The following is a 25,077-nucleotide window of genomic DNA, read 5'->3' on the forward strand; positions in this document are numbered from 1 at the left end:
CCAGAGGTTCTTGAGTTATGCTGACTACAATAATCAGTAAACACAAACACACAGACAGACACGCAAACACAAACACACACACAGACACGGCAAAAACAATATCTTCATTTAAAAAAAAAAACAGAATACAGAACCTCATTGGTGAATTCGAAGGTAGTAATTGCAAGCTCCCACATGGGGTTCAAAAGTCCATGTTTTCCTCAACGGAGTTCCCCTCGGAAGAAATGTAACATTCTTCCGAATCACAGCATGCTTTTCGTGATTCCTTCCGATAGATGAATTCCAGTCGTCCTACAGACATAATATGGTGATAACGAGGGACAACGACGCCATGTCGCCACAAAATCATCCTCTTCGTCTGGCTCAAACAGATCATAGAACTGATACGACTGTCTTGTCATCCTGCACAGAAATGATTAACTTCCAGAAATGATAATGAACCATTAATAATGGCGCAATTATAAGTTGCGATTATAGCCTGGACTCCAAACCTATTAGTCTGTATAACGCAAACTCCAGCTGTCCGGGAGTTTCTCTCCCCTCCCCGGAGCCGATTACAGGACGGCGAGCGGTCACAGGAGGCTTGATTGAATTCAGGCTACAAACCTATCTCCTCGGGAGCTATAATAGGTTTGAATTCCAGGCTATTGCGATTATGGAATTTGGCTGCAACGCTTATTCCATAATCGCAACTTATAATAGTCGCCATTATTAATGGTACATTATCATCCATGTTGACACTTATCACAGAATTCCTGTTCAGATCGCGCTCTTTGATCTTCAGGTATGCCCATACCTTCATGCCCGTGGGAAAGCGTCCTTGGCTTGCACTGACCCGAGGACTGATCCTTGTGGGACGTCCTGCCCTCTATCAGGACCTACACTGAAGGGCAATTATTCTCTCAATGTTTCTCTTCGTCTGCCTGTCAGACAGCAACACATATGAACAGAAACTGTGCATGTGATACTTTCGTACACGGATTGTAGAGCTTTGGCGCACTCGACATCATGTTTTTATAGGGCCTACTGCGTTCAGTACTGTTTAAGACAAGAATATGAAAATTGTACTTCATAACACGTCCGGACGCCGGGACAGTAACATCTTAATCCACCCTTAATCCAAGCTAACAGTCCGATCCCTTGGCATAGCCCCCCCGCAACAGGTGTTTTCTTTTTCAAGAGGGCGTTCTAGATCTATTCCAACTGTCAAATAAACAAACAAGTCCAACTGCTTTCCCCTATCTATTCACATATAATTTTGACAACAAGGTAACAACACATAGATTTTCAAACTGGTTTTAGACAATTTCGGGGACCACAACCGACTTGTGCAAAGATATAAATACACGGACGCATAATTGTTAGTTGCAACGGTACTATGGACTGGAGAGTATTTGAAAGGGTATCAAAACATATTGAGCCAAATATTCCATATCAGTCATCATTAGTCATATTATCATATCGAATCATGATTAGAAACTTACGTAATAAAGAAACAAACTTGACCGACATGTGGACGTAACAGTTGTTTTTAGACCACGCTTGACTGACTCACTGGATGAGTAGCAAGACCAAAAGTTACTTTGCGTCTCTCTATTACAAAATCCTTACGTTAAGAGTCACACAGACCAATGTGTATAGCTTTGAAGTACCGTGAACTTGAAGTTCCTCAAAGTTCAATACCGCCCTCATCATCACAGTAACATGTCATTCGATACCAAAGTATTCCTACGATGCGAAATGGTTTGCCTTCGACCTTTGGTGGGTGATTTTAATGGACTATGTTATGAATTACATAGATATTTCTTGGTTGAATCACTGATGAATCAAAGTTGAATCACGAAGAAGGTGGGTGGGGCACAGCAGGCACTAATGTTGACGGTGTAAAAGGGGATGCTGGCTACATGTTTTCGCATAAAGGCTGATGTACATAGCAAGAATTATGAGTCGATTGTATGAGGAGTACGTTTATTATGAACTTGATAGCGTACGACGTGAAATGATCTGTTTAAAAATGTGTTTTCACAGTATAGAAATGGGTTTCCAGGAATAAGGGTTTTGTTTACATTCCGGTGTCGTGTGAAGCTCCTATCACAGCCTCGTGCTTGAGGTCTACGCGGGGCGTGTCGGGTTCTGTCCGGAGGGGGCTCGCCGCATTCCTCCAGTCACTGCCCCCGGGCCCGCCGTGTGGAGGCTAACAATGCGGTTTCCGCCGCTTCCTTCCGATACAGACGTCATTCTGACTTTGGGGCGGGGGAGGATCGTTTGCGGTTAGTTAGTGGGTGGGTAATGATGGTTCAACACATGCACTTCTTCTTCTTCGTCGCCCCTTCTTGGCCCAACACCTTGTACACATCTGATATTCTTTAAGAATGATTTCAAATTGTTTACTCATAGAGAAATAAACAACGACATTCCTGACTTCCAACTTTGCAATCATGATATATCCTATCCATCGAAAATGTTAACTAACATGTAAGTCATCGACTAGATTATCACTGAACACAATCAAATCTCTAAATATAAATTGAAGTTTTAAATCTTCCGACAAAGCTGTTTGATTCCCTTATTACTCCATTAGTCTCGGCTTTTAGAAATACCCAAATTATTCATAAAGAAAAATTAAAGTTAAGGGAAAAATGTGAGTCTGATGTATTGACTTGTTCATCTTTTTCTTGCTTTGTCAGTTTTCAGATAGTATGTCAGAAATCCTGCGCTTTCCGTTGACTCTGAAAAAGAAGGGGTGCACGTGTGTTTGACATTTTGTTTAATACTGAAAATCCTATACTTCCTTTCTTGTCAAAGTGAGAGAAGAACAAGGTTGCCACCTCTTGAATATAATTCACCCAGGGGCATTTTATGATGCCCCTGATATGCACTTATGTCCTGATTTACCCTATTTGGCAAATTTCAACTATTTTTCGTCCACCAGAGGAATCTGGTTTGTACTGACCCGAATCTGTTACCGAATGTTGATCCTGATAAGTCTGTGGCGTTGACCCCACGCTGACCCATCGATCCGTGACCTTTGGCCTTTTTCAGCTGTGCCCTTTAGGGGCCAAGCGGTGGCCAAACAAACACCGAGGGCTGTTCCATTTTCATTGAGGAGTGGTCTGTCTGTCACTGCCAAAAATGCCCAAGGAAAGTGACAATGTCTAGCGGAAAATAGACATAAAACAAGGACAACAACAACAACAACAAAGAGACAGATAAGACCCCAAAAAATGAAGAAAAAGTTAGGAGTAAAGCAAAAAGAATTTTGAAAAATGAAAGGAAAGGAAAAATGAAATAGAAAAACGAAGAACTTCAAGAAGATGATATTGAGAAAGAAATAAAGAAATTGGAAGTAAGAAAGAAAATTTAAAAAATGACATGAAAAATGAAATGAAAAAAATGAAGATCAGAAAAGAAAACATTGATGAGGAAGATAATTAAGAAAATTTAGAAAATGAAATTGAAAAAAAAAATGTAGAAGGTAAGAAGGACATTGGTTTTTTTTATTTCTTTTAATTGCTTTCCACAAAATGAACAACACATAATAGAAAACAAGAGAAAAACAAAGTACAGGACATAGGGTTGGAGGGTGAGAGATTGCGAAAGAGCAAAGCGTAACTTTAAGAATAATATAGAACGTGATAGCCACGCGTCCAAGGGTCCAACATATTTGGTGTTGGGTCAATTACACATCGAAAATCCATAGACCGCAAGCCTTTTTACTAATTAAACGTGCGCACAATAAGTGGGTCGCAGATGCTTCATACGCCGCTTCTTGCCAATATTCCTATAACAGACGTCACGTAAAACCTATAAAGAAACGATAAGATGTCAGAAAGACCCTCCAATGTCTTGGCCACTGCGAGCGGTGTTCCTGAATCCCCCATGGTGGCCCTCGCTGATGACAGTTGCAGTTGTGACCAGTCCCAGCCGCACCCCACGCTAGAAGCTGCCCCGCCATTCGTCACCCTATTGGTCACCCAGCTGCGGTCTACAAAAACCAACGGTCCCGAGTTCGATTCCCAGCGAGCTGCCGTGCTGCCAAGACCTACTAGGTGAGTCCTCCCCGCTCCACTTTTCGGACATGTTTACCCTCTCGTCATAAAGATGACAACCCGTGATCTATATATGCTCGACCTATATTATATCTAGACGTAGATATATGGGATGCAACAAGATCTGTTCCGTCGGGGAGGCCGCCACTCCCACCCGGAGCTCTCTCGGATGCTCCGCGTGCCTGTAGATCGGCATGTTGAGATCGTTTTCCCCCCATCCTTATACAATCCCAGCGACGCCCAGAGAAAACCAAAACACTCCGTCATTTCCCTTTCTCTGTCCGAAAGAATCGATAAATTCTGTGGATAACACCAGTGCCCCTTTCGCGAGGTTGTTTAAAACTTGGGTATACCGTTATCTGAGCTTGCTTAGTGTGCTTGTACTGTAGTGTAACTTTCTGTTAGGGGACGCTCACACCTCAACGCTTTCTTAGAGTGTTGTGAATCTAAATAATCACTGCGTGTCTAGCTCCGCACTTTGGCTGGTGTATCTAGATATCCAAAGCAGACGGGCTTGTAGGACACAGTTTTAACCGGGGGTTTACGATGTTTCCGGCGGTGTGAAGGTCTAGTTTTCCCGCTAACCGTCCCCTGTGTTTTCCTAGCCGTCTGGGTCACGCTTTCTCAACATCGGTGTGACATACTCTCGACAATTACGTATTTACAGAGCAAAGGGGAAGCCAAAATAACCCCTCGTGCGATGTGCACTTGTCCTTGTAGGCAGGAGAAGACAGAGAGAGAGAGAGAACTTGTAGTATTTCTTAGCGGAAGTTTTTGAGGGGATGTGAGTGTGTGTCTTTGGGCGGGGTCGCTTCTTGAAATTATCAACAACGCGGGGCAAGAGCGATGTATTTTGGCTGTCACTCTGGTTTCAATCACGTTATCAGCCCCACGATCTGGGCATGATTTACGCCAAATACCTCGATGCGTATCACTTCCCACTCTTACACAATTAGGAATAATTCGTTTAATGATCTCATTCTTTGATGTATCTCTTTTAGGGTTTGTGCATCTATTAGAAGTTGTACAGTATGGCCTTGAGGTCTTTTTAAAGTCTCTTGAGACTATGTTTACGCTTCACACAAGAAGCTCCACTTCCTACAAAGTTTTGGTACAGTTTTTCCATCTGTTTGCATTGTAATTTTCCCCCTCCTATAATGAAGTTTTACCGTTGGTAAGGCAGGCAATCAGTTGTTGGATGATCGCAGCGGATTGGGTTTATATGATTATCCAGGCTTCATCTGGATTTTTGTTGGGATTATTTAGGATTACCTGAATGGAACGCGGCTGTTGTTCTCGTTGGTTGTGATACATGAACATCCCCAAAAACTTAAAATCATTACTCAAGGTAGCGCCGTCTTTCAGATAGATATAGTAGAAAGGTCAACTTTAGGAGAGGTTTAGGAGTTGAGTGAGTGTTACAAAATGGCGGGCGGGCTAGTTTTGCCGCCCTACTCTTGAGAGCCCCTCGGAAGGCCATGAGGGTCGTACGAGCCGCGCATTCCTGGCCTGTTTCTCGGCCCGGGGCGCCCCACTTTCCCACGTCACACTGGCCCACTGGAAACTCTAGCCGGTGCTTTGAATCTCCAAGCAGATGTAGGGGTTCTTCCTGCGTTGTGGCTAACAGTAACAGGAAAAACACGCGGACCGCTAGCCTGGATGTCAGACTGTTCCCACGGCCCACACAGGCCAGCTCCTCTGCTCAAGGAAATTCAACCACATGTCCTGAAAACAGTCTGGTATCCAGGCTTATAAGAACACGTAAATAGAAACAGAAATAGGCGTAGATTTTAGTAAATACTCAGCGCACGCGTGTAATATTCTTGATACAATGATAGGCTCCATGTTTTCTGATTGACGCCTTTTTTCGCCTTATTATTCCGCAGCCGTTGATGTTTATAAAGAGCGGGTCAAAAATCAGGAAATGCATGGCTGCAGTCTGCAACCAATTACACAATCAATGTAAACAGGGCATTATTAAAAAGGCCCTCGACGGAGCCCGCTGTGAGGCTAACCCCATGTTCTGTGTGTTTGAAAGAAGGGGGAGGGGCTGTCTGAAGGATTTGATTTTAATCGCTTTCAACCGTCTACTTGCTTTTCTCACAGGCGTTATCCACTAGCCTCCGTTGCAGACTCTGAAGCGGCTTTTGGGGGGGGCTAAATAATACACTTTTTGCAGCCACCCCGTAACTATCAGCCATCCTGTAACCATCAGCCGCCTAGAGCGGCTGATGGTTACAGGATGGCTGATAGTTACGGGGTGGCTGCAAAAAGTGTATTATTTAGCCCCCCCAAAAGCCGCTTCAGAGTCTGCAACGGAGGCTAGTTATCCACCACGTTCGTGTCATCGTGAATGTTCTAACCTTTGACATTGTGTGCAAACAAGATGGCGGACTTTTGATATGATATACTGACTAATACTGTAAATGCATGTAAGTTCGCGTGGTTTTTATTTCGCGCTACAGTATTGGACAAAGACGTTTGCGGTGGTTTTAATTTCGCGGTGAAACGTTCGCCGCGAAAACCGCGAACATAAAACCACCGCGAACATTTCTGCATTTACGGTACTTTGTAACTTGTCTAGTTACGTCCATAGACGGAAATGGAATGACATTTGTGACACTACCGACCGGAAATACCGTCAGAATGTTTACAAGTCCTCCTACTGGAATATGATCTTGCCAATAGTTGCAATTTGTGCACATGGATAGAGATTAAGTTCGAATTATTAAATCTGGTATTTCTCATTAAGTAATGAATATGATAATGGCGGACCACACAACTCCGATGCAAATTGATATCGCCATGGGGCAGACGGTATTTTTGTGCTCTGCGTGAAGCATGTGGCCGCAGTTTATCGCAATATCTAAAACAAATATAGCTTTGAGCCTCCGTGGCGATTTCCCTTGTTTGGGGAACATTATCTTTGAACGTAACCTCGGGCCCGCCCTCTCAAAAATCTCGTCGACTGTCTGAACTTTTCGATTTCTTCTTTCTCTCAGATCGTCTACGTCACCAGAGGACTGTGGGTGAACTTTTCAATCTCACTGTGGCTTCGTCTCTTTCCCCTCAGATCGTCTGATTATTACGTCATCAGAGGACAAATACCAGTCGACTGTCTGTGAACTTTTCGATCTCACCGTGTCTACGTTTCTTTCCCTCAGATCGTCTGATTATTACGTCACCACCAGTCGACTGTCTCTGAACTTTTCGATCTCACTGTGACTTTGCTTCTTTCCCCCACAGATCGTCTGATTATTACGTCACAAGAGGACAAATATCAGCTGACTTTCTATTAAGAGTTTGATCTCCCTGTGTCTTCGCTTTCGATCAGATCGTCTGATTATTACGTCACCACCAGTCGACTGTCTGAACTTTTCGATCTCACTGTGACTTTGCTCTTTCCCCTCAGATCGTCTGATTATTACGTCACTAGACTAGTCTAGAGGACATCTAACACAGTGACACAGAAGTTGTGAGAGGAACCAAGATGGCGATGATGTACAGTCCTAGAGCGGCGTGGTTTGTGGGGATCCTTCTGGTGATTCTTGGGTTCGTGAGTTTCATCACGGGTATCATCGGTCTGGGTGCGTGTCACGGGCAGTGCGCGCCGCTGGTGGCCCTGACAGGCGCGCCCATATGGAGCGGTGTCGTGGTGAGTACAGTCCCTTTTCACACATATTTGTTAATATAATTACGGCGCGTGTCTTTCACACCAAGGAGGTTATAAATTGAGAAAGGGCGGTACAAAAAGTTGTGGGGGAAAGATTTTGTTAGTCTCTACCAGACTAACCGCGTCGGAAATAGAGAGAACATTTGCCGGGGGACTTTGGCCATGGAGGATAACATTCCCATCCGCAGTTAGGGTTGCCTATTGGACCCTCTCTCCGTAGCCGACTCCCTTCATACAATTGACTCTATTTGGCCAAATTCTACTATTTTCCCAGCGACCCGCGGAGACTGGTAGAGGCTAAGATTTTGTAACTACTGTATGTCAAAAGCGGTGGAAGACGAAATACATTTTATCTTAAACTGCCCCTTCAATGATCAGGAAAGAAAAGAGCATTTTAAAGAAGCCACCAAAACTTAGCACAATTTCCAAACGTTTACTGACGAAAAAAAACACTCATTACAAAAATAAGTGGGACACTTCGTCTTCCACTGCTTCCAAAAAAAAAGAAGTCACCCCCAAAAAAGCGTAGATTGTATTCCGTAGTAGTTCTTAGAATAGCCATTCCACTTGTCAACATTGTTAAGCCGCCTTATCTCTACAGTATACCCTTTCTATGTGCCCTCGGGCAAGAACTTGCAAATAAAACATCTATATAACTATAACCTCCTTGCTCACACTATGGGTTGTCCAGAAATTGTATCGAATGAGCTATATAATCAAAGAGACGAGAAAAAGCCGAACCTATGAACTAGAGTAGCTTTAGAACCATTATTTTCGATTAGTTTTAGAAATCTTGTCAATGTTATTATATGAACGTTTAGTTTATATACCATGTATTTTGTATCTATATGCCTGTACTTAGCCCGTGATAGGGCATGAATGTACAATATTATTATTATGATGAGCACGATTTGGTCAACAGCAATTACGAACATTCTGACATGCAATAGTGTCATGTTGAATTGATATCTGTAAAACTTCTATTTTCGCAGCTGTTTATGAACTTTTGGCGCACAAACATACTTAATGATATGGACACGTGTCGCTGCTTGAGACGACATCTCTGTAAAAACACGATTCTAACCCCCCCCCCCCCAAAAAAAAAGTGCGGAAGAAAACAGCTGATAACTCAAATAACTGGATAGATTTTTGAGCTGAATATATTTTTGAATGTTCAAAAATCTTTTCTGATGCTCTAGTAAGTGTTTTCTTGTACTGTATATCTTTTTACCTGTATGTTCAACTTTTGTCGAGGAACAAAACAGTGGTTTCATATTTCACTAATAACCAGGACATATTTTCCGTTACTGACGCAAAATCCCTACTACAATTTGTATGCCCGTTTTATTTTGAATATGAATGTGTATTTTTACACGGAGCTCTGATTTTTACCAGTTCACTCGCCAAAAATTATTTCGAAGGTTCAGTTCCGGTCAAGTGAAAGTCACCCATCGACGTACTTTACCTACCAGACACAACATTACGGACTCGACTGAACATGCCCGAATGTTTCACGGGCTTAAAATGCCGTCGTAACGGCTACACATATCATAAAACGGTGCGAGAAACTACGCAAATACTCTACACCTAGCGCAACATTTGGGCAGCTGCATCTTTAGCGTCGTCGCAAGTAAACAAGAGAAAAGTTAGCTCCAAATTCGCGTCGGTCCGTATGTAACACAAACCCATACAGACTCGGACATGTAGAATTTATCGAGCCTTCGTTCTTTTGGTTCGTAGTTCTTTATTTGGCGTTGCATTCGGCGTTCACCCCTTGGTTGGCACTGTCCCAAACAGACAGATATTTCAGAGTTTTGTGATGGTTTGATAGATTATCCTGTGTCGATGGCAGTTGTAGGTTAGGAGTATAGAGGGACTAATAGGGGATACTGAGTGTCCCTATGATTGAAATGTCGCATTCAGCAATTCTCAAAGATTAAGTATTTATCACGATGTATTATTGAATACGGTCAATCTACAACTACAAGATTTGTTCTAAAATTCGATCTGAATTTGGAACTGAGCCCAAGACGAATACGGTGATATGTCTTTATTACTGTAAATACTCTTCGTACGATTTTTCGGTCCTTTTAGTTTCTAAGTCGTCTGCAAATTTCACTTCATTGTAATTTGATATTTTATTTTGTTAGGTTTTTGCAAACCTCCGTATTACTGTATTAATGTGAATCTATTTGGAATTTAAAGACACATACTTGTTTAGAAATTGAGTAATCCATATTGAATTCTCAATGTCAATGCCAAAGGCATAGATGTAGTTAGAATCGAATATGACGTAATCGAAGCGCCATTTCCCGCCTTATTGGAGACGTTTTACGACATAAACATTTACGACAGCTCCGCCTTCTCGTCCCCAGAGCAATTTGTTATTGATTTGAGACGTTCCCAGGCCGAGCGTTCAATGTTTGGTTGACCCCCATTGCTAGGGCGGGGAGGGACGATTCAGTAACTATCCCTCACGGTCAAAACAAGACAGTCTTATGCCAAGGCTTGATTGCAACTCAAAGCGTTAAGCAAGTCAAGTTAGACCCGGCCTTCGTTTCACTTTGCGGGTTCGAATGGTAAAATTTAAAAGGCAACAAAACACACAGAAAAGATGCCGGTACAATTTGTGTATATTCTTGATATGAATTGTTTAATTTTCGTTCACAAAAACAGCCCGGCCGGGCCCCTGTTCGGAAATGTGGCCTTAGCATAAGCGAGATATGTCTCAAAATGAATATAAGTTTGTTTTGAATCAAAAACGTCTGCCATTGACAAGTACGGTTCCCCTATGACACATATACTTCATGACTAGCCTGACGAATCGCGCTCCTAGTGGCCAGCCGGTCCTGTAACCGCCATGTGGGGGTCAGTAACCTCCGGCCGAGAGCTTGTGTAAATACAGGCTACTCCATGACCTGTCCCTACCATACCCTACATTGGTGGGAAGGGTACCTCCCAGTGACCTCCGTCGGCATATCCTCTCCTCTGGCCCGAGAAATGCAGCAGATTTTCACGTTCTGCTGTGCACCCTACACCACATATCCATAACCTAATATTACAGCCTTACCGCTACAAGCTATCGACAACACGGATATGTCAATACGGGCGATGTAAAAAATGCCAAATGAGTTCACACGCCACCAACAGCAGTAGTATAGGTGACGCCCCCTTCTAATCTCCAAGCAGATCTACACCGTACACGGTACGTCCCAAACATCGTATATGCTAGCCAGAGAAGCCCCGGTCTGCCAGATCAGCTCTGACTGGACCTTCTCTGGCTAGCATATACGATTTTTGGCACCGTGTAGATTCTGCTTGGACTCTTTCAAGGTGACGACCTCGCAGCGACCGCTCTGCGACGTAAGATTCACCAGAGCGCTCGACGAATTAAAAAGAAAAAAAAAAATTGTTTTTTTTTTTCAGCTTTTGAATTTGATGTCCTTTCAGTAATACTTTTACATATTGCATGGCAAACTACTCTCCAAGCAGACCCTACGGTTGCAAAGACCGTATCCATTCCAACTGGCAACTTCTCTGACTGACTGGAGCTTCTCTGGCTAGCTTGTACGATTTTGGCACCGTGGAGATCTGCTTGGAGATTATTCAAAGACCTGCAGTCAAGTCAGAAGCTTTTGTTAGGCAACCCCAACGACGAATCGGGCATATCATTCATCTTGATATTGATAGGATACTATTACTAAGCAACACTCCTCTGTATAGGAGTAAATTGCAGGTGGGGTTCATTTTTGCAATATTGCAGTCACATATCTCGGTTTGGTTTTCGTTACATATTGCGTTATAAACGGCATACGACGGTGAAGTGATCAATAAAAGTAGGAGGGAAGAACAACATGTGTTGCAAATTCCGACTCAATCAATCAGTGGATGTCACAAAACTGCACTTAACTTTCCATCATTTCAAAATAAGAGGGAAGGAATGGCATCTCACTTATCTTGATGATTTGACTCCTTCAACTGGTTGATTGATTGATATACACCCTGCTTACTGTAAATGCATTTAAGTTCGCGGTGGTTTTCAGTTCGTGTTTGAAACAATAATAGCGCCACAGCCATAGGTGGGCAAAAAGTTTTGCGGTGGTTTTAAGTTCGCGCTGAACGTTAACTGCGAAAACCGTGAACATAAAACCACCGCAAACATTTCTGCATTTACAGTACCCAAACGTTATAGCATGTGTCTGAGTGTTTTTTTTTCTTCAAATATACAATTTTGCTTTTATCTATTTTACCAGGAAGTCCAGGAAGTACCAGTTCATTGATATTGGAACTAGAGAAAAAGAAATATGAAAATCTCTCAAAAGAGAGACGCAAAATTGTGATTTGTGGTCAAAGTGCATGTCTGCTAGAAAATCAACCTAAAATAGTTTGGGCAGTCTTCAACTGAAGTGCTGTTGGAAATTCCTGTACACTATATTTGTCCGTCTAGAGAGAGGTCGTAGAAGGTCAGCCATATTTTTTCAGACGACATTTTGGTCTGAAAGATAAGTATTTCAGTTGACAAGCGTCAATGACGGATCGGTCATCTGAAACAACCAATTAGGAAAGACCCTGTTTGTAAAAGCATCTTCATTGGTCAGATAATTAATGGAATCAACAGCAGTCAAAACAACATCTAGTTACCTCGTCATTATATCTTCGTGAGAACGCTAAAGAAAGCATCTTGTTAGAAGCGTTTAGTTTCGTAGATTTTTCAAATGCATTTGACATGCACTTTTTTTTTTGCTTTTTGAATGACTTGATTTAAGTTTAAAAAATGTGTCATGGACAGAAAGTCAACGGAGAATGTTAAAAGGGTAACAAATGGGATTTGAAAAATCCTCACACATCTGACAAATGAATATTGATTGTATAAGTTTCGAAATGTTTACGTTTACGTATCCGTATACATGCAATAGATACGCAACGATCTGACTCATTTGTAGTATCTTTATGTTGTAAGTTGGTGGTCTAGCAAGAAACTGATCTATGAGGCCAACTTTACATTTGCGTTGCCAAACGTGTATGTCTACTTCTATGGGGCAACAATAGCAAGGTGCGTCACAACTTGACTTGAACTTGACATGCAAGCGTGTCTGTCGGCCCTCGCGCGAGATATAACGATACAGCCCGAGATTTAACGAGATTACCAGCCAGAACAATCTTGTTAGGTTGGTCCCAATTTGGAGGAATGACGTAGAACTAGAAGGCTCTACTACTAGCTCAACACCAGTCTCCAATATAATCCAACCAACCTAGGTGTATTTTATATACAAATATTAGACTAAGATGATATTAGATCATGCCTTGAATGCTAAGTATTGCATACTGTTTAAATCAATGTTAATGTAAAAAATTTTGAGTACTTGATTTCTTTTACGATTTATATCACCAAATATGTCAAATATATATTTCCTTCTTCATTGATACAAGGAAGCAGAAGCGAGCAATATGAATTGGTAATGAATTTCTCTTTTTATTTGAGTTGAATGTGTGATAGTTGTGTGCCGATTTTGTTGAAAATAGATAGAACGCTAGCGCCCCCAAAAAACACCCCTCCCAATAAAATGGTATGGTGACTCTGTGACGTCACAATTCAAGATGGCGGCCACAACACATGCCAACGGATCCAACAAAGGTTTTGCTACGCAAACCTGTAATTGAAGCGTCTTACTTTACTCGCGTCATGCCTGCTATCGGGTTATGTTTATCAGAACCCTTCGTGACTCAAAGTTTTGTAGGCCGCCTGTTTATCCCATCAAACGACGATAACCAGGAAAGGCGTGTAACCCCGGGTCTTGGGTTGACGTTAATAGAGTACTGGGACTTCATCCTGTTTTGTCACTCAGCCCTGGGACTTGTCAAAGTCTGTTAGAAGAAGTTTTCATTACGAAGAACCGTTTTGTTTTTCATTTTTAGCTCAAGTTTATCACAGATAAACTGATGTATTCTTGTCTTAGAATTGTGTCCAATTTTTTCCAATTGTCGACAGAAAACGGTTAGAATTATGACTGGATTCTGGGCTGATTTTTGGGTGGTACCAATGAATAAAATACTCGTTTTGCGGCTTGTTTCTGTGCTCTTTTTAAACGCCCAAAGTATGAAATAATGATGCAAATGTACTAATATGGGGAAGTAAATGTCAATTTCAATTTCAGCAAACAGAATTGCAATGTCGATGCGTTATGCTGAGTATATGATATATACGAAATGTCATACTTTTACCACGGTTGTCATCAGATGTGTCAGGTAATGATTACGATTGGACTCTAACTGGCACGAGTTGTCCTTCATGACAGGGGATAAATAGCTACTGTCGTATTCCTGAATTTTCAGGATGAGGCAATAGATGTTCTGATACGGAGTCATTGTGGTAACGGCGCCCAGTCTTTTTGGTGGAGTTACTCTCGAAGCAGAGGAGGGGTTCCGGCTGGTTTTGGACGTGTTTTTAGGCGTTTTTGGAGGGCTTTCTACTTTCGTCTTTTTTTTTTTTGTGTCGCCAACACATGGATCGCCAACACAAGTAGAAAGCCCCACAAAAACGCCTAAAAACACGTCAAAAACCAACTGGAACCCCTCCTCTGCTTGGAGAGTAGGTGAATTAGCTATAGCGACCGTAGGGAGCGGACAAAAGCTTTATTATCTTAACACAAGACTGGACTCTAGGCTGAAAATGTACACCGGTGCAAGTTTGTATTGAAAACTGACTCTGTTGTGGAGAGTACCTGGCATTGCTCGAAGGTTCCTAATGTAGTATGGAAGTCTGGTTCCAATTAACTGCCGTGACCTTGCGGTTCCCGTTACATATTAGACGCCCAAGGACGTTTCAGGGGTTGGAGGTGGAGAGGAGTTCGGCTGGAATTTTCCTTGGCACGAGAAACACTCGTTTGAAGGAGCCCAAGTGGATACTTTTGTTATGAGTTTTTGTGATGCAGTGCTGGCATTCCCATCAAAACATGGTCAGGCCTTGTATAAAGGGTCCCTGGTATGACCATAGCTACGTATAGCCTCCTTGAAAGGCATCCAGAGCATTTTACGAGGCTTGAAACTTGAATAAAAAAACTCCAATTTCTAGTCATTCCTGCACATAGTAAGTTTCAATAACACTATACCATTACATATCGATATTAAAGGAGCAAAGATACGATGTCGTTGTGTGGTGAGAACTGGTAAAAAATCCAAGCCCTAATAGACTGACTCTGACTGTCCATCACAATTAGCGATTCGACCAATGAGAGAGTGGCTGCATGTCCGTCAGATATCTGCATTTTTAAGTTTTCATTTTGCATTTCTACGTTTTGACGGAGGTGGGCGGGCTATGGTATCGGTCTATTTACACTAGGCGCGTGAAACTAAAAGAGCACCAAATGTGGTAAACATTGGCATTAAATGTCAATTTCGTAAATATCACAGCAACTAGAATATTTCCAGTTTTCAAGCCTCATAAAATGCTCTGGGTGCCTTTAAGATTGCAGTAGCCTGAGTGTCAGTCAAGTGAAGGTAGTGCCTGGAACTAACCAGGGTACTCAGCTCAAGCAAAAGAACCTGGCCCCGATATGTTGAAACTCTCAAATCAGCGCTCCTCCGAAAAGAAACGCCGTCGCTGAACAGAAAGCCTGCAAATGCGGCTACGTTACAAGGAACACGCAGCTCTTTTTGTTACCGTAGTTGCTGGGCGTACCTGACTTCTCAGGAACTGTAAAATTATTGAACTCCCTCCCTGACAATTGTTTCCCTCTCGTATACAGCCCACAAACCTTCAAAACCAATATACACTCTTGCTTCCTAGCATACAGATAGTAACCTCTATCTCCCATCGGTGTAAATTTAGTTCAGTGCCAAGAGTGGTCTCTTGGACCAGCAGCCATGCACTGGGGACTATGTTTAAAGCAAGAATGCAAGGTGCCAGTTGGCAAACGGGCAAAAAACATGTAACCGCAATCGAATTCTTAAAAAAAAGGAAAATATATAAGTTATAACGGAATAGGAAGAGAGATATCGCGCGATAAATCCTACATCATACATCATAAAAACACTCAAATTTTACATTCCTGAAGCATATGTTAGGCGTTTGCAACATACATACGCTTCAAGTGAATATGGCATGCTGACTGCCACAAAGTATTATTTTTAAGATACCGACATGTATTTCATCCCGTACTTGACTTTGTTGTTCTTTGTCATTCAAGGTGATCATCGCTGGTGTCTTTGCCGTGTGGTCAGCACGGAGACCCGAGAACGGATGTCTGGTGAGTTTAAATACTTACATATGTAGCTTCCAAATACATACAGGCCTCGAAATTAACTTTTTTCCCTACTGTCCCAGCATTGTCCCGAAAAAAAATTTCAACTGTCCCGAAATGAGGATGGACCGTCCCAACCCTATTCTCGGGAAGTATGTACTACAACAACAATAAAGCTCAGAGTACAGTACAGTATTGTGTGTAAGATAATTGTCAATTGACAAATTCAAAATCAACTCAAATTCAAACTTGTCTTGTCATTCTTTTTATTAGACAACAACAACAAAGACAGACCAAATATTCTTTCTTTCTGTCTTGCTGTACCATATGAAGTAACACGTGGAAGATGGGAAGAATAAAATGTATATTGTATTGATAGTACTGCAGATGTACAGGGACCATTGGATTATTTTTCTACTGTCCCAAAAATGTCCCAAAGTGATTTTTCAGTTGTCCCGGCCTAAATTTTAGTGGCCCCGGGACATAGGGACATAGTTAAGTTCGAGCCCTGACATATTTGGACGTTAAATTTGGATCTTTAGTACTTGATTGCACTGAAAGAGGAGGGTGTATAGAACCACCGTTGCGTTGTAAATTCTTGCACCCGCAATTCGGGGGGAAAGAAATCGGTGGTATGGGACAGCGTTTTTCCAATTTTGGATCATATGAGGTCAGTTGGTCAGGGCCAACGGAAAGTCAGCCTTAGGGACTTCCGATTTGCTGGACCTGATTAAGTTGTGAACCGAATGCAATGTATATTTCATAATAGAAAGTGGCAGCCGCTTCCTGACAAAATGGCAAATAGAGGTATATAAGAAAGAAAGAAAGAAAGAAAGACACAGGCTGACAGGAAGATAGAAGTGAGGAATTAAGAATTGTATGTTCTTGAGGATTCCATTCAGTTATTCGTCATTTTGGACGGTGACGTTAAGCCCCGTGTATAAGGGAGCTTCAGGCATTAGCCTCAAGCGTCAAACCTCTGCACGTAAAAGAACCAAACACACTTATCGAGAAGAGTAGGGGTGACCCGGTGTGCTTGGCCAAAAACGCGAGCCGCAGCGCATTGCACTACCACTAGCTACTTGAAAGAGCATCATGCTTCACCCCAAATAATGAGGATGCCTTGAAACGAAAATTTGAAATGATGTTGTTGTGTTTTTACATATGTACCATAATTGTCTCCGTTTGACGATATAACCGGGTATGGATGTATTTAGAGGTACATTAATATTGTATTATATATACTATATGTACGTTTTCTGTTATGAATGTTGAAGACCTAGAAATGTATTCATTGTTGACAACGGTTTTGCCAGACGGAAGTATTGAAAGAACGTAATGACATACCAAAGGTAATCTTTAGGTATTCTCTGTGTCACACCTCGGCACCAGCCGCGCGACAGTTTAGCCCTGACCTTTGACCACACGTCATTAACGGTCTGTCGTTTATCTCTTGCAGATCACCACATTCTTGACCTTTGCCCTCCTGGCCGCCCTGCTTACCCTCATCTGTTGGCTCATCGCGCTTATCGAGATCGGCGAATGGAACGTAAGTTATTTTATAATCGTTTGTATTTGGTTTGCATTTTGAATTTTATGTATGTTTACTTACCGCAGATATAGAGATTGGTAAGTACAAAATCAGCATACCTGTTTTGTATAAATAGATTTCTATAGCATCTCTCTTTATTGCTCTTTGTGTGTGTGTGTGTTTTTTTCTTTTATCTAGTACATAGCATTTATTCATACATAACAGCTTTTTTGTTCATCAAGAGATGCGCATTTTTGTAATGAAACAGAGAGAAACGGAGAGGGATAGAGAGAGAGGGAGAGATAGGAAGAGAGAGAGAGAGATAGGAAGAGGGAGAGAGAGAGAGGAAGAGAGAAAGAGGGAGAGAATAAAGAGGGAGGCAGGGAGAAAGAGACGGAGTTCCCTTTATCTTATCCTCGAGTGCGAAGGACTGGAATTTGGTTAGACCCAACAACCTGTCTGCAAAGGTCTCAGAGAGGACACCTCCAGCTGATCAGGCACCTTCCGTATCTCTGCGTATACAAAACATCCATCCCGGGTAGATGATACGTCATTAACGGACTGCTGACGGACGTGCGGCAGGCTGGGTGTGATCACGAGCCCAGGGTACAAACAGACTACACTGGGGACGTGAACCGTGCTTGTGCTAGCCTCCATAGCAGGCTCTAACCGGCCTTTTTGGGGGCCAAATGATACACTTTTTCAAATAATACACGTTTTGCAGCCAGCCTGTAACCATCAGCTACCCTGTAACTATCCTACCGGCAAGAAAGTTACAGGGTGGCTGATGGTTACGGGCTGACTGCAAAAAAGTGTATTATTTAGCCCCCAAAAAGGCCGGTTAGAGCCTGCTTTGGAGGCTAGCCTTGTCCGTTGAGAATTAAAACAGAACCAAGGTGCTCAAAATCCTTTTTAATAAAGACACCTGTCTTCCACTCTTCCAAACAAAAACAGCAAGAAAACAAACGAAAGGTGAAAGTTGTCTCCAACTAGTTAATACTGATAAGCTACTCTTACCCTGGTCCTGACAGACGAGAAGAGAAGACAGACGCTACGTACCAGTATTAACAGCTTCATTGTACCATGAAAATTCCCCTGGCTCTTATCGACATGTACATAGTAGGAAGAGTGGTCCACCACTTAAAGGCCGCCAAAGGATTATTAGGGCCTAAAATTTGGAAATAAAAAACATACTGAAATCTTTATGGTAGTGACATTTACTAACAGTATTTAGCACTTTTGCGTAATAACTTCATATCTTGAGCATTTCAAAATCGCGCAACACCTGCCGTACGATGATTCCCTTAGTTTCGCGAGCCTACAAAAACCCCGGCGGTTGAGTTCTCACATCACAACGACGTCATATTTTTGCATGATGGACGTCGCTATACATTGTGATAGTGTTGTTTGAACTAATCATTTATAGAAATTACAAAAAAAACATTTTTTTCTTCTCAAAAGCAGATTTTTTTCCCCTAATATTGCTTGGGTTTGTTTCCTTTAACGTCCCCTTCTGAGGACTGCGACCCTTTCCAGTAGCGTGCATGTCCAGTGAGCGACACAGCCGGGATTAGAACTCACGACTTCTTGGTTTAAAGCCGTGGCCACAAACCACTGGACGCTACATAACGAAGAAGTAAATATCACCTTTCTGATGTTTCTAGCCCCCTTACGTGACCGTGAGGCGTCCTGCTGCCGCCGGTAACGATGCCGATGAGTTCCCGACCCCCGCCTCCGTGCCCGGCACCGCTAACGTGCTGGCCGGGACCGGGGCAGGCGCCGCAGCCGGGGCGGCCGTGCAGACCACCGCAGGACCCACCGAGGAGCCCGAGATCTACTGGCCATACTACGTGAGTTTACCGTAGATGTGTATCAACTGTAAAAACCAAGTTTTCATTGCAAGCATGTAAGAACCCCGCTCGCTCCTCTACGTTCTTTGCATATCCAAGCTAGTGTTGTTATACATGTAGATATTTTTGTAAACAACAGCAAGTGTTGAAACTACACCATTTACTACTGTAAATGCATTTAAATTCGCGGGGAATTAATTTCGCGGTAGAGAAAAATGGAGTGTTTTCGGTTGTTTTAAGTTCACGTTTGAAAAAATAGTAGCGCTACAGTACGATATTGGAAACACATTTCACGGTTGTTTTAAGTTTGCGGTAAAGAGTTCGACATCGCGAACATAAAACCACCGTGAATATTTCTGCATTTACAGTATACTGTTTTTGATGTTATCAAAGAACCGTCTACTATGACACAAACAGTAAGAGACAAGTTTGACATCAGTGTGTTGCAAACAGCATTACATCGTTTTTTTTTTCGTATTTATCTGTTCATGAACATGATAAAGATTTTGGCCCTAACTTTTCCCTCAGGACGACCACTGGGCTCTGTGGGGAGTCATCTTCATCTTTGCCGTGATCGAGTTCGTCCTGTCCCTGATCGCAGCCATCATCAGCTGCCTCGGACTCTGCACCGGTTACCATGGACACGAGGTAAGCTTTAGTTGCCATGGATACCAGGTTAAGTGTAGTTACCATGGGTACGAGATAAGCCTTAGTTGCCATGGATACCAGGTTAAGTGTAGTTACCATGGGCACGAGGTAAGCCTTAGTTACCATGGATACCAGGTAGGCATGTCACACCATTTTTTTTGGTAAGATATAACTCGCTGAAATTGTTGCCAAAGTACAGATCAGTTTCTTCCGCTTACAATGCTTTTTATCCTGTCGAAATCAGACAAAGTTGAAATTTTTGAGAATTTTTCAAAGTTGAAAAGTTGGACGTTTTCATTAGAAGACGCTTATCTATTGGCCCTATGGGAATGATTGACTTCAACATGGCACCAGAAATGACCACAAGTCCACAGTTATTTACATACTTTTTATTGTAACTCTTAAACGCTTTGACCAATATTGTTCAAATTTTCAGCATTTAAAGATAATATAACTGGACAGACTGTCATGTTTTATGTTTGACATATATTCAGTATCTTACCTTAATTAGCCCTAATTAACCCTAACGAATTTATTCATCCACAATAGTGCCAATCAATAAACATACAGTTCTAAGCATGCTGAAAACTGAAAAAAAGGAACTAGATGTTCCAACTATCCTGTTGTTGAACAGATCATTATGAGAATAATGTATTTTTGCAGCCTTCACTAATTGCAAGATATGCAAATGAGGGTAATTATCCTCAACAGAGGATGAGCTGAACTGATCCTCAAATACACATGTACAACAATTTGTTTTACTTATCCCTATTTGTACTACCTATTCCCTGAAACAACTTTCAGTTTCAACTGTTAAACTACATTACATGTTGACTTAAGTACAGGAATTTTTACAACAGGAGCAATAATAGATCTATACGAAGATGTGTTAATTGGCAATAAACTAATGAGCCATACATGTATATATAGTAAAAGGCATACATTGTTAATGATGTCCACTGATATTGGCTGTTACATGAACTCACTGATGTTGTAAGCTTGCTGAAACAGGTTCCTAACAATGTCTATACTTAAATTTTGATATTCCAATGCTTTATTAGTTAAATATGCTAATTAACATCATGGTCAATCAGAATGATAGTAGTATGGTGCTAATTATTAGTATCAATACCTATGTTACCCATTCTAATAAGATCTCTGATTGGTACAGATAATAAGTCACCCACAGTACAGGAGACTTACAACTTACTTTCTGACTAGTACAGTATCAGTAATTAATTAAGTGTTCAAGTCATTCTCCTGAAGTAGCTTCACCCTTTGAAAATTTGAAGAGTTGTGGTCCCCAAGCACTTGATTTGTTGTTTGTGTAATCTTCAACTTGTTCAAGTTTGCTTGAAGGCAGCCCACGTTCCCTGCACAACTGTATCAGATATGCCACCCTTGTATCCACTGGAAAATCAAAAAAGGACATCTGAATGAAGATCTTAGAACTGTGTGACAAATTCGGACTGTATGATCATAACGCTAGTGTATATACAGAACATAATTACGACAGTGGAAAATTTTTTGTTGCGCCCAAAGTATGCCATATCATCGGATATGAAAGGTATATTACATTCAGCATAAAATATATGACCATTCTGCGGTTAAATAGCGCAGGATTTATGACTATATGTTCAATTTCGAGCACATACAAAGTGCGCGATCTCACGCCCCCCTCCCCCGTCACGTATGCGCACACAGCGCACGCCATTTTTCGGGCTGTCGAAAAAAACTCTCAAAATGTATCGCCAAACCCACAAGCCAAACTCGCCTAAATAGAAACAAAAACTACACCATGATGACCAAAATATATCTATATTTGCGACGGTATAGGGACAAAGTTGCTAATTTCAAGAAAAATTGCAAAAATGTCCACTTACTTCTGGAGGTTTCTCCCGTTTCTTCCATATCTCCCGCCTGGAATGACGTAGAAATTTTGTCCCACCACTGGCGTGAACCTTGATCTCTGCCCTTTCACCTGAAACCATTCTTAGAGTTCTCCGAGCCCCGGCGGCTTGTGGCTTTTGATTCGAAAATGGGACTTCCGCCGGGCGGGCCTCAAAATCGCGTGCCGCCTCCGCGGCGTCAGTACGGGGCGGTTTTTCGGCTGCATCTCCAACTTAACTGATTTTTAGCTCCTTGTTCGATTAATATTTTTAACTAAAAATATGATAGTGTGATAGCAAACCTTCCATAGATTATTGACAACGATTTTCATTGGCATTATACAAACGGTTGATTTTTAAGATTTTTTAAAAAACATTTACTACCTCGCGCGCTGCCGCGTTCTAATGCAGAAACGCGGAGGTTCGACATGCCTATACCAGGTTAAGTTTGGTTACCATGGGCACGAGATAAACGTTAGTTGCCAGTGATACCAGTATTACCAGGTTAAGTTTGGTTACCATGGACACGAGGTAAGCTTTAGTTGCCATGGATACCTGGTTAAGTGTAGTTACCATGTGCACGAGGTAAGCCTTAATTGCCATGGATACCAAGTTAAGTATAGTAACCATGGGCACAAGGTAAGCCTTAGTTGCAATGGATACCAGGTTAAGTTTGGTTACCATGGGCACGAGGTAAGCCTTAGTGGCCATGGATACCAGGTTAAGTGAAGTTACCATGTGCACGAGGTAAACCTTAGTTGCCATTGATTTTAAGTTAAGTTTAGTTACTATGGTCACGAAGTGCACCTTAGTTGCCGTGGACAAAATATTAGCATATCTTACCATTGAGCTGAAAGTATACAGTCATTTTTCAATAATAGCGTTTTAGTGTGAACAAATCAACTTGTCATTCTATTATACTCCTTTATCGGTGACCTTTTTTTCAGAGCACAGTGTACGACACAATGTGACCCCGAGTTTATCCATTTGTAAGACCAGTACATAAGAAGGTTATCATTTGTTGTTTTACTTTTGGAACCGCATCTGTAAACAGCGACACCTATAGCTGCAGTACAAAGTGAACCAGCCAGAACTGCCCTGAAGAAGGAGACACAGGGTCACGGAAACGTCGAGTGAATGAAACACTTGGTTGTGTACAAAGAGTATTTTTATCATGTGTTGTTTGACAGTTTTCTGTTGTTGTTGAATCCAGGCCCCGGCTATCGTGGTGTATGACGGGACCAAGGCCGTAGCCCTGAAGCCGGGTCAAAGGGCAGTGCAGCAGCCGGACGGGTCCATCAAGATTGTCGCCACAGGTAAGGTCACTTTTTTATAGGAAAAAAATAATTAGATAAGAAATATGTGAGAAGAAGAGACGACGACAGAGAAGCTGGAGTACACACAAAGGCAACATTTTGTCTTCAATAAAAAAACAGGCAAGGAGACACCCAAAGTCCTTTTTTTCTGTATTTTCAATGTTTTCCTTTCTCTTCAGTGTTGACCTAACACCACTGTTTGATTTCGTCGAAATTTAAGTTTTGTTTATCAATTTCTCTAATTTACGTTATTTTGTCATTTTCTGTTTTCTTTTTACCCTCCCCGACTATTCCAATTTTGTTCTATCCTCACCACAACCCTTATCCCAATAAACTGACCCAAATAACTACCCTTCTTTTTAAAATAACTTTCACGTTAATTCTTTTCTTTTACTTTTTTTTGTCTGAACTAATCTACATTTGTTTATTTTGTGCCGGTGCAGAGCCTAGTGCCTAATTCCGGGTCACAGACTGACACTGATGATTGAATTAAGTTTTAGGTGAGTCTTATAAACTGTAAAGAAAACGTGGTCGTCTCCGCGCCATGTTGAATATCGGCGCATGCGCGCTGAAACACCAAGAGCTCATCTTTGTCAGGATTTACATAAAATTAACATTGTATTCTATCCTCTGCAGTTAACTAACCAATCATAAGCATCCTCCTCGTTCTAGGTTGTGTCCTCATCTTCATGTCGTCTTTGTTTATTTTTCATTTGTGTCTCCACCACCCCCCTCCCACCCTCTTGACGTCCCAAAGTCAAAGACCGCAGTACCCCTCCCCCTCCCCTGCCACCCTCTACATCTTCTTCGAGAAGACCCGTTTTATTTGATTTAGATCCTGCTTTGCCCCATTCTGGTAAGTATGCAGCGCGCTGCTTGGCTTCATTTGTGTGGCATTCAATTCCTGACGAGAGCGTGTACTAAAATTCAAGCTACATCTTACGAGCAACAGAAGACTGTTCATTGGCTATTTGCAATCACGTGACCATGACGTAACAATGTGTCCGCCATGTTGGTGGGTTAAAGACCTAATCAAAAGCATTGTGGGAAACGTTTCTTGAAGAGTTGCTTTCCTACCCTGAATTTAAATATTGGCTTTGTCTCTTAGTATTTCAAGATTATTTTAAAAGTGATTCTTATCTTTATCCATCTAAAGAAGTTAAAGAATATCTTAAAACCTTCATCCATCCACCCTACCAATATGGAAGCACCCTCAAACATGACGTCATGGTTTTTGCTGTCCAGTTATTGTATACTCGACTAAACGGTTCAGGTGAGTGTACTGCTTTAGGTAACATGTAAGATAAAGCATATGTTCACCACCGCGATGAAGATGACAAAAAAAACAACATTTTTCTTGTTTCTAGACAAGGACAAGACCCCGAAAGATGCGACCCCTACCCCTGACGTTCCCAAGGAAACTGCAGAGACAATCAGTGAGACTGCGCCACCCGAGTCCAAGCCGGAACCGGAACCGGAAGCCAAACCGGAGCCTGAAGCAGAAGCTGAAGCTAAGCCTGATGAACCCGAGCCAGCAGCCGCATCGACACCGGAATCGGAAGCAACAACGGAACCGGCATCGGAACCGGAAGTAGCAGCTGCTGCTGAACCGGAACCAGAAACAGCAGCTGAACCGGAACCGGAAGCAGCAGCTGAACCGGAACCAGCTAGCGTCTAGCATGCGTAGAGGATAGAACAATTCTGTTGAAGTAAATAGGAATATGCCATTGTGTTGAGGTGTTTTTTCCAACCCACTGTTAGCTTCTTTTCTGTCCTTTCTATGATAAAGTTCCTTTATCTATACAGAATGGGAAAAGCTTAAGGTTTACGAATTTCAAATGTGTACATTCTTAGAGAATCATTTGGAAGGACAAAAGTCTG

General features: G+C 42.0%; 1 protein-coding gene and 1 long non-coding RNA gene across 4 annotated transcripts; one reads left to right on the forward strand and one right to left on the reverse strand.

The window, feature by feature from the left end:
* Positions 1–3,889: 3,889 nt before the first annotated feature.
* On the forward strand, positions 3,890–24,961 carry LOC136421645 (uncharacterized). 3 transcript variants are annotated; one of them, XM_066409114.1, is made up of 9 exons: positions 3,892–4,049; positions 7,123–7,144; positions 7,494–7,704; positions 15,909–15,968; positions 17,422–17,511; positions 19,158–19,343; positions 19,872–19,991; positions 23,094–23,196; positions 24,564–24,961. In XM_066409114.1, exons 3-9 carry the CDS (start codon positions 7,540–7,542, stop codon positions 24,872–24,874), a joined length of 1,035 nt encoding a protein of 344 aa, XP_066265211.1. In that variant the 5' UTR covers positions 3,892–4,049; positions 7,123–7,144; positions 7,494–7,539; the 3' UTR covers positions 24,875–24,961. The 3 variants fall into 3 exon arrangements, with proteins under 3 accessions (XP_066265212.1, XP_066265211.1, XP_066265210.1); XM_066409115.1 differs by lacking the exons at positions 7,123–7,144; positions 24,564–24,961 and adding an exon at positions 23,640–23,696 and having other exon boundaries at positions 3,890–4,049; positions 7,462–7,704; XM_066409113.1 differs by lacking the exon at positions 7,123–7,144 and having other exon boundaries at positions 7,462–7,704.
* Positions 20,365–22,309, reverse strand: LOC136421646 (uncharacterized). The gene is made up of 2 exons (XR_010753479.1): positions 21,875–22,309; positions 20,365–21,401 (listed from the first exon to the last, which is right to left on the reverse strand). It is a non-coding gene; the product is annotated as an uncharacterized lncRNA (long non-coding RNA).
* Positions 24,962–25,077: the final 116 nt, after the last annotated feature.

This window comes from Branchiostoma lanceolatum, chromosome 16, assembly GCF_035083965.1.
Source record: "Branchiostoma lanceolatum isolate klBraLanc5 chromosome 16, klBraLanc5.hap2, whole genome shotgun sequence".
NCBI classification, from domain to species: domain Eukaryota; kingdom Metazoa; phylum Chordata; class Leptocardii; order Amphioxiformes; family Branchiostomatidae; genus Branchiostoma; species Branchiostoma lanceolatum.

Bases quoted from the DNA above. Each gene is read 5' to 3' on its own strand.
- LOC136421645 (XM_066409114.1), top strand. From the start codon at position 7,540: ATGGCGATGATGTACAGTCCTAGAGCGGCGTGGTTTGTGGGGATCCTT. The intron at 19,992-23,093 runs GTAAGCTTTAGT...TGTTGAATCCAG, and splicing joins CCGGTTACCATGGACACGAG to GCCCCGGCTATCGTGGTGTA. The intron at 23,197-24,563 runs GTAAGGTCACTT...TCTTGTTTCTAG, and splicing joins CATCAAGATTGTCGCCACAG to ACAAGGACAAGACCCCGAAA.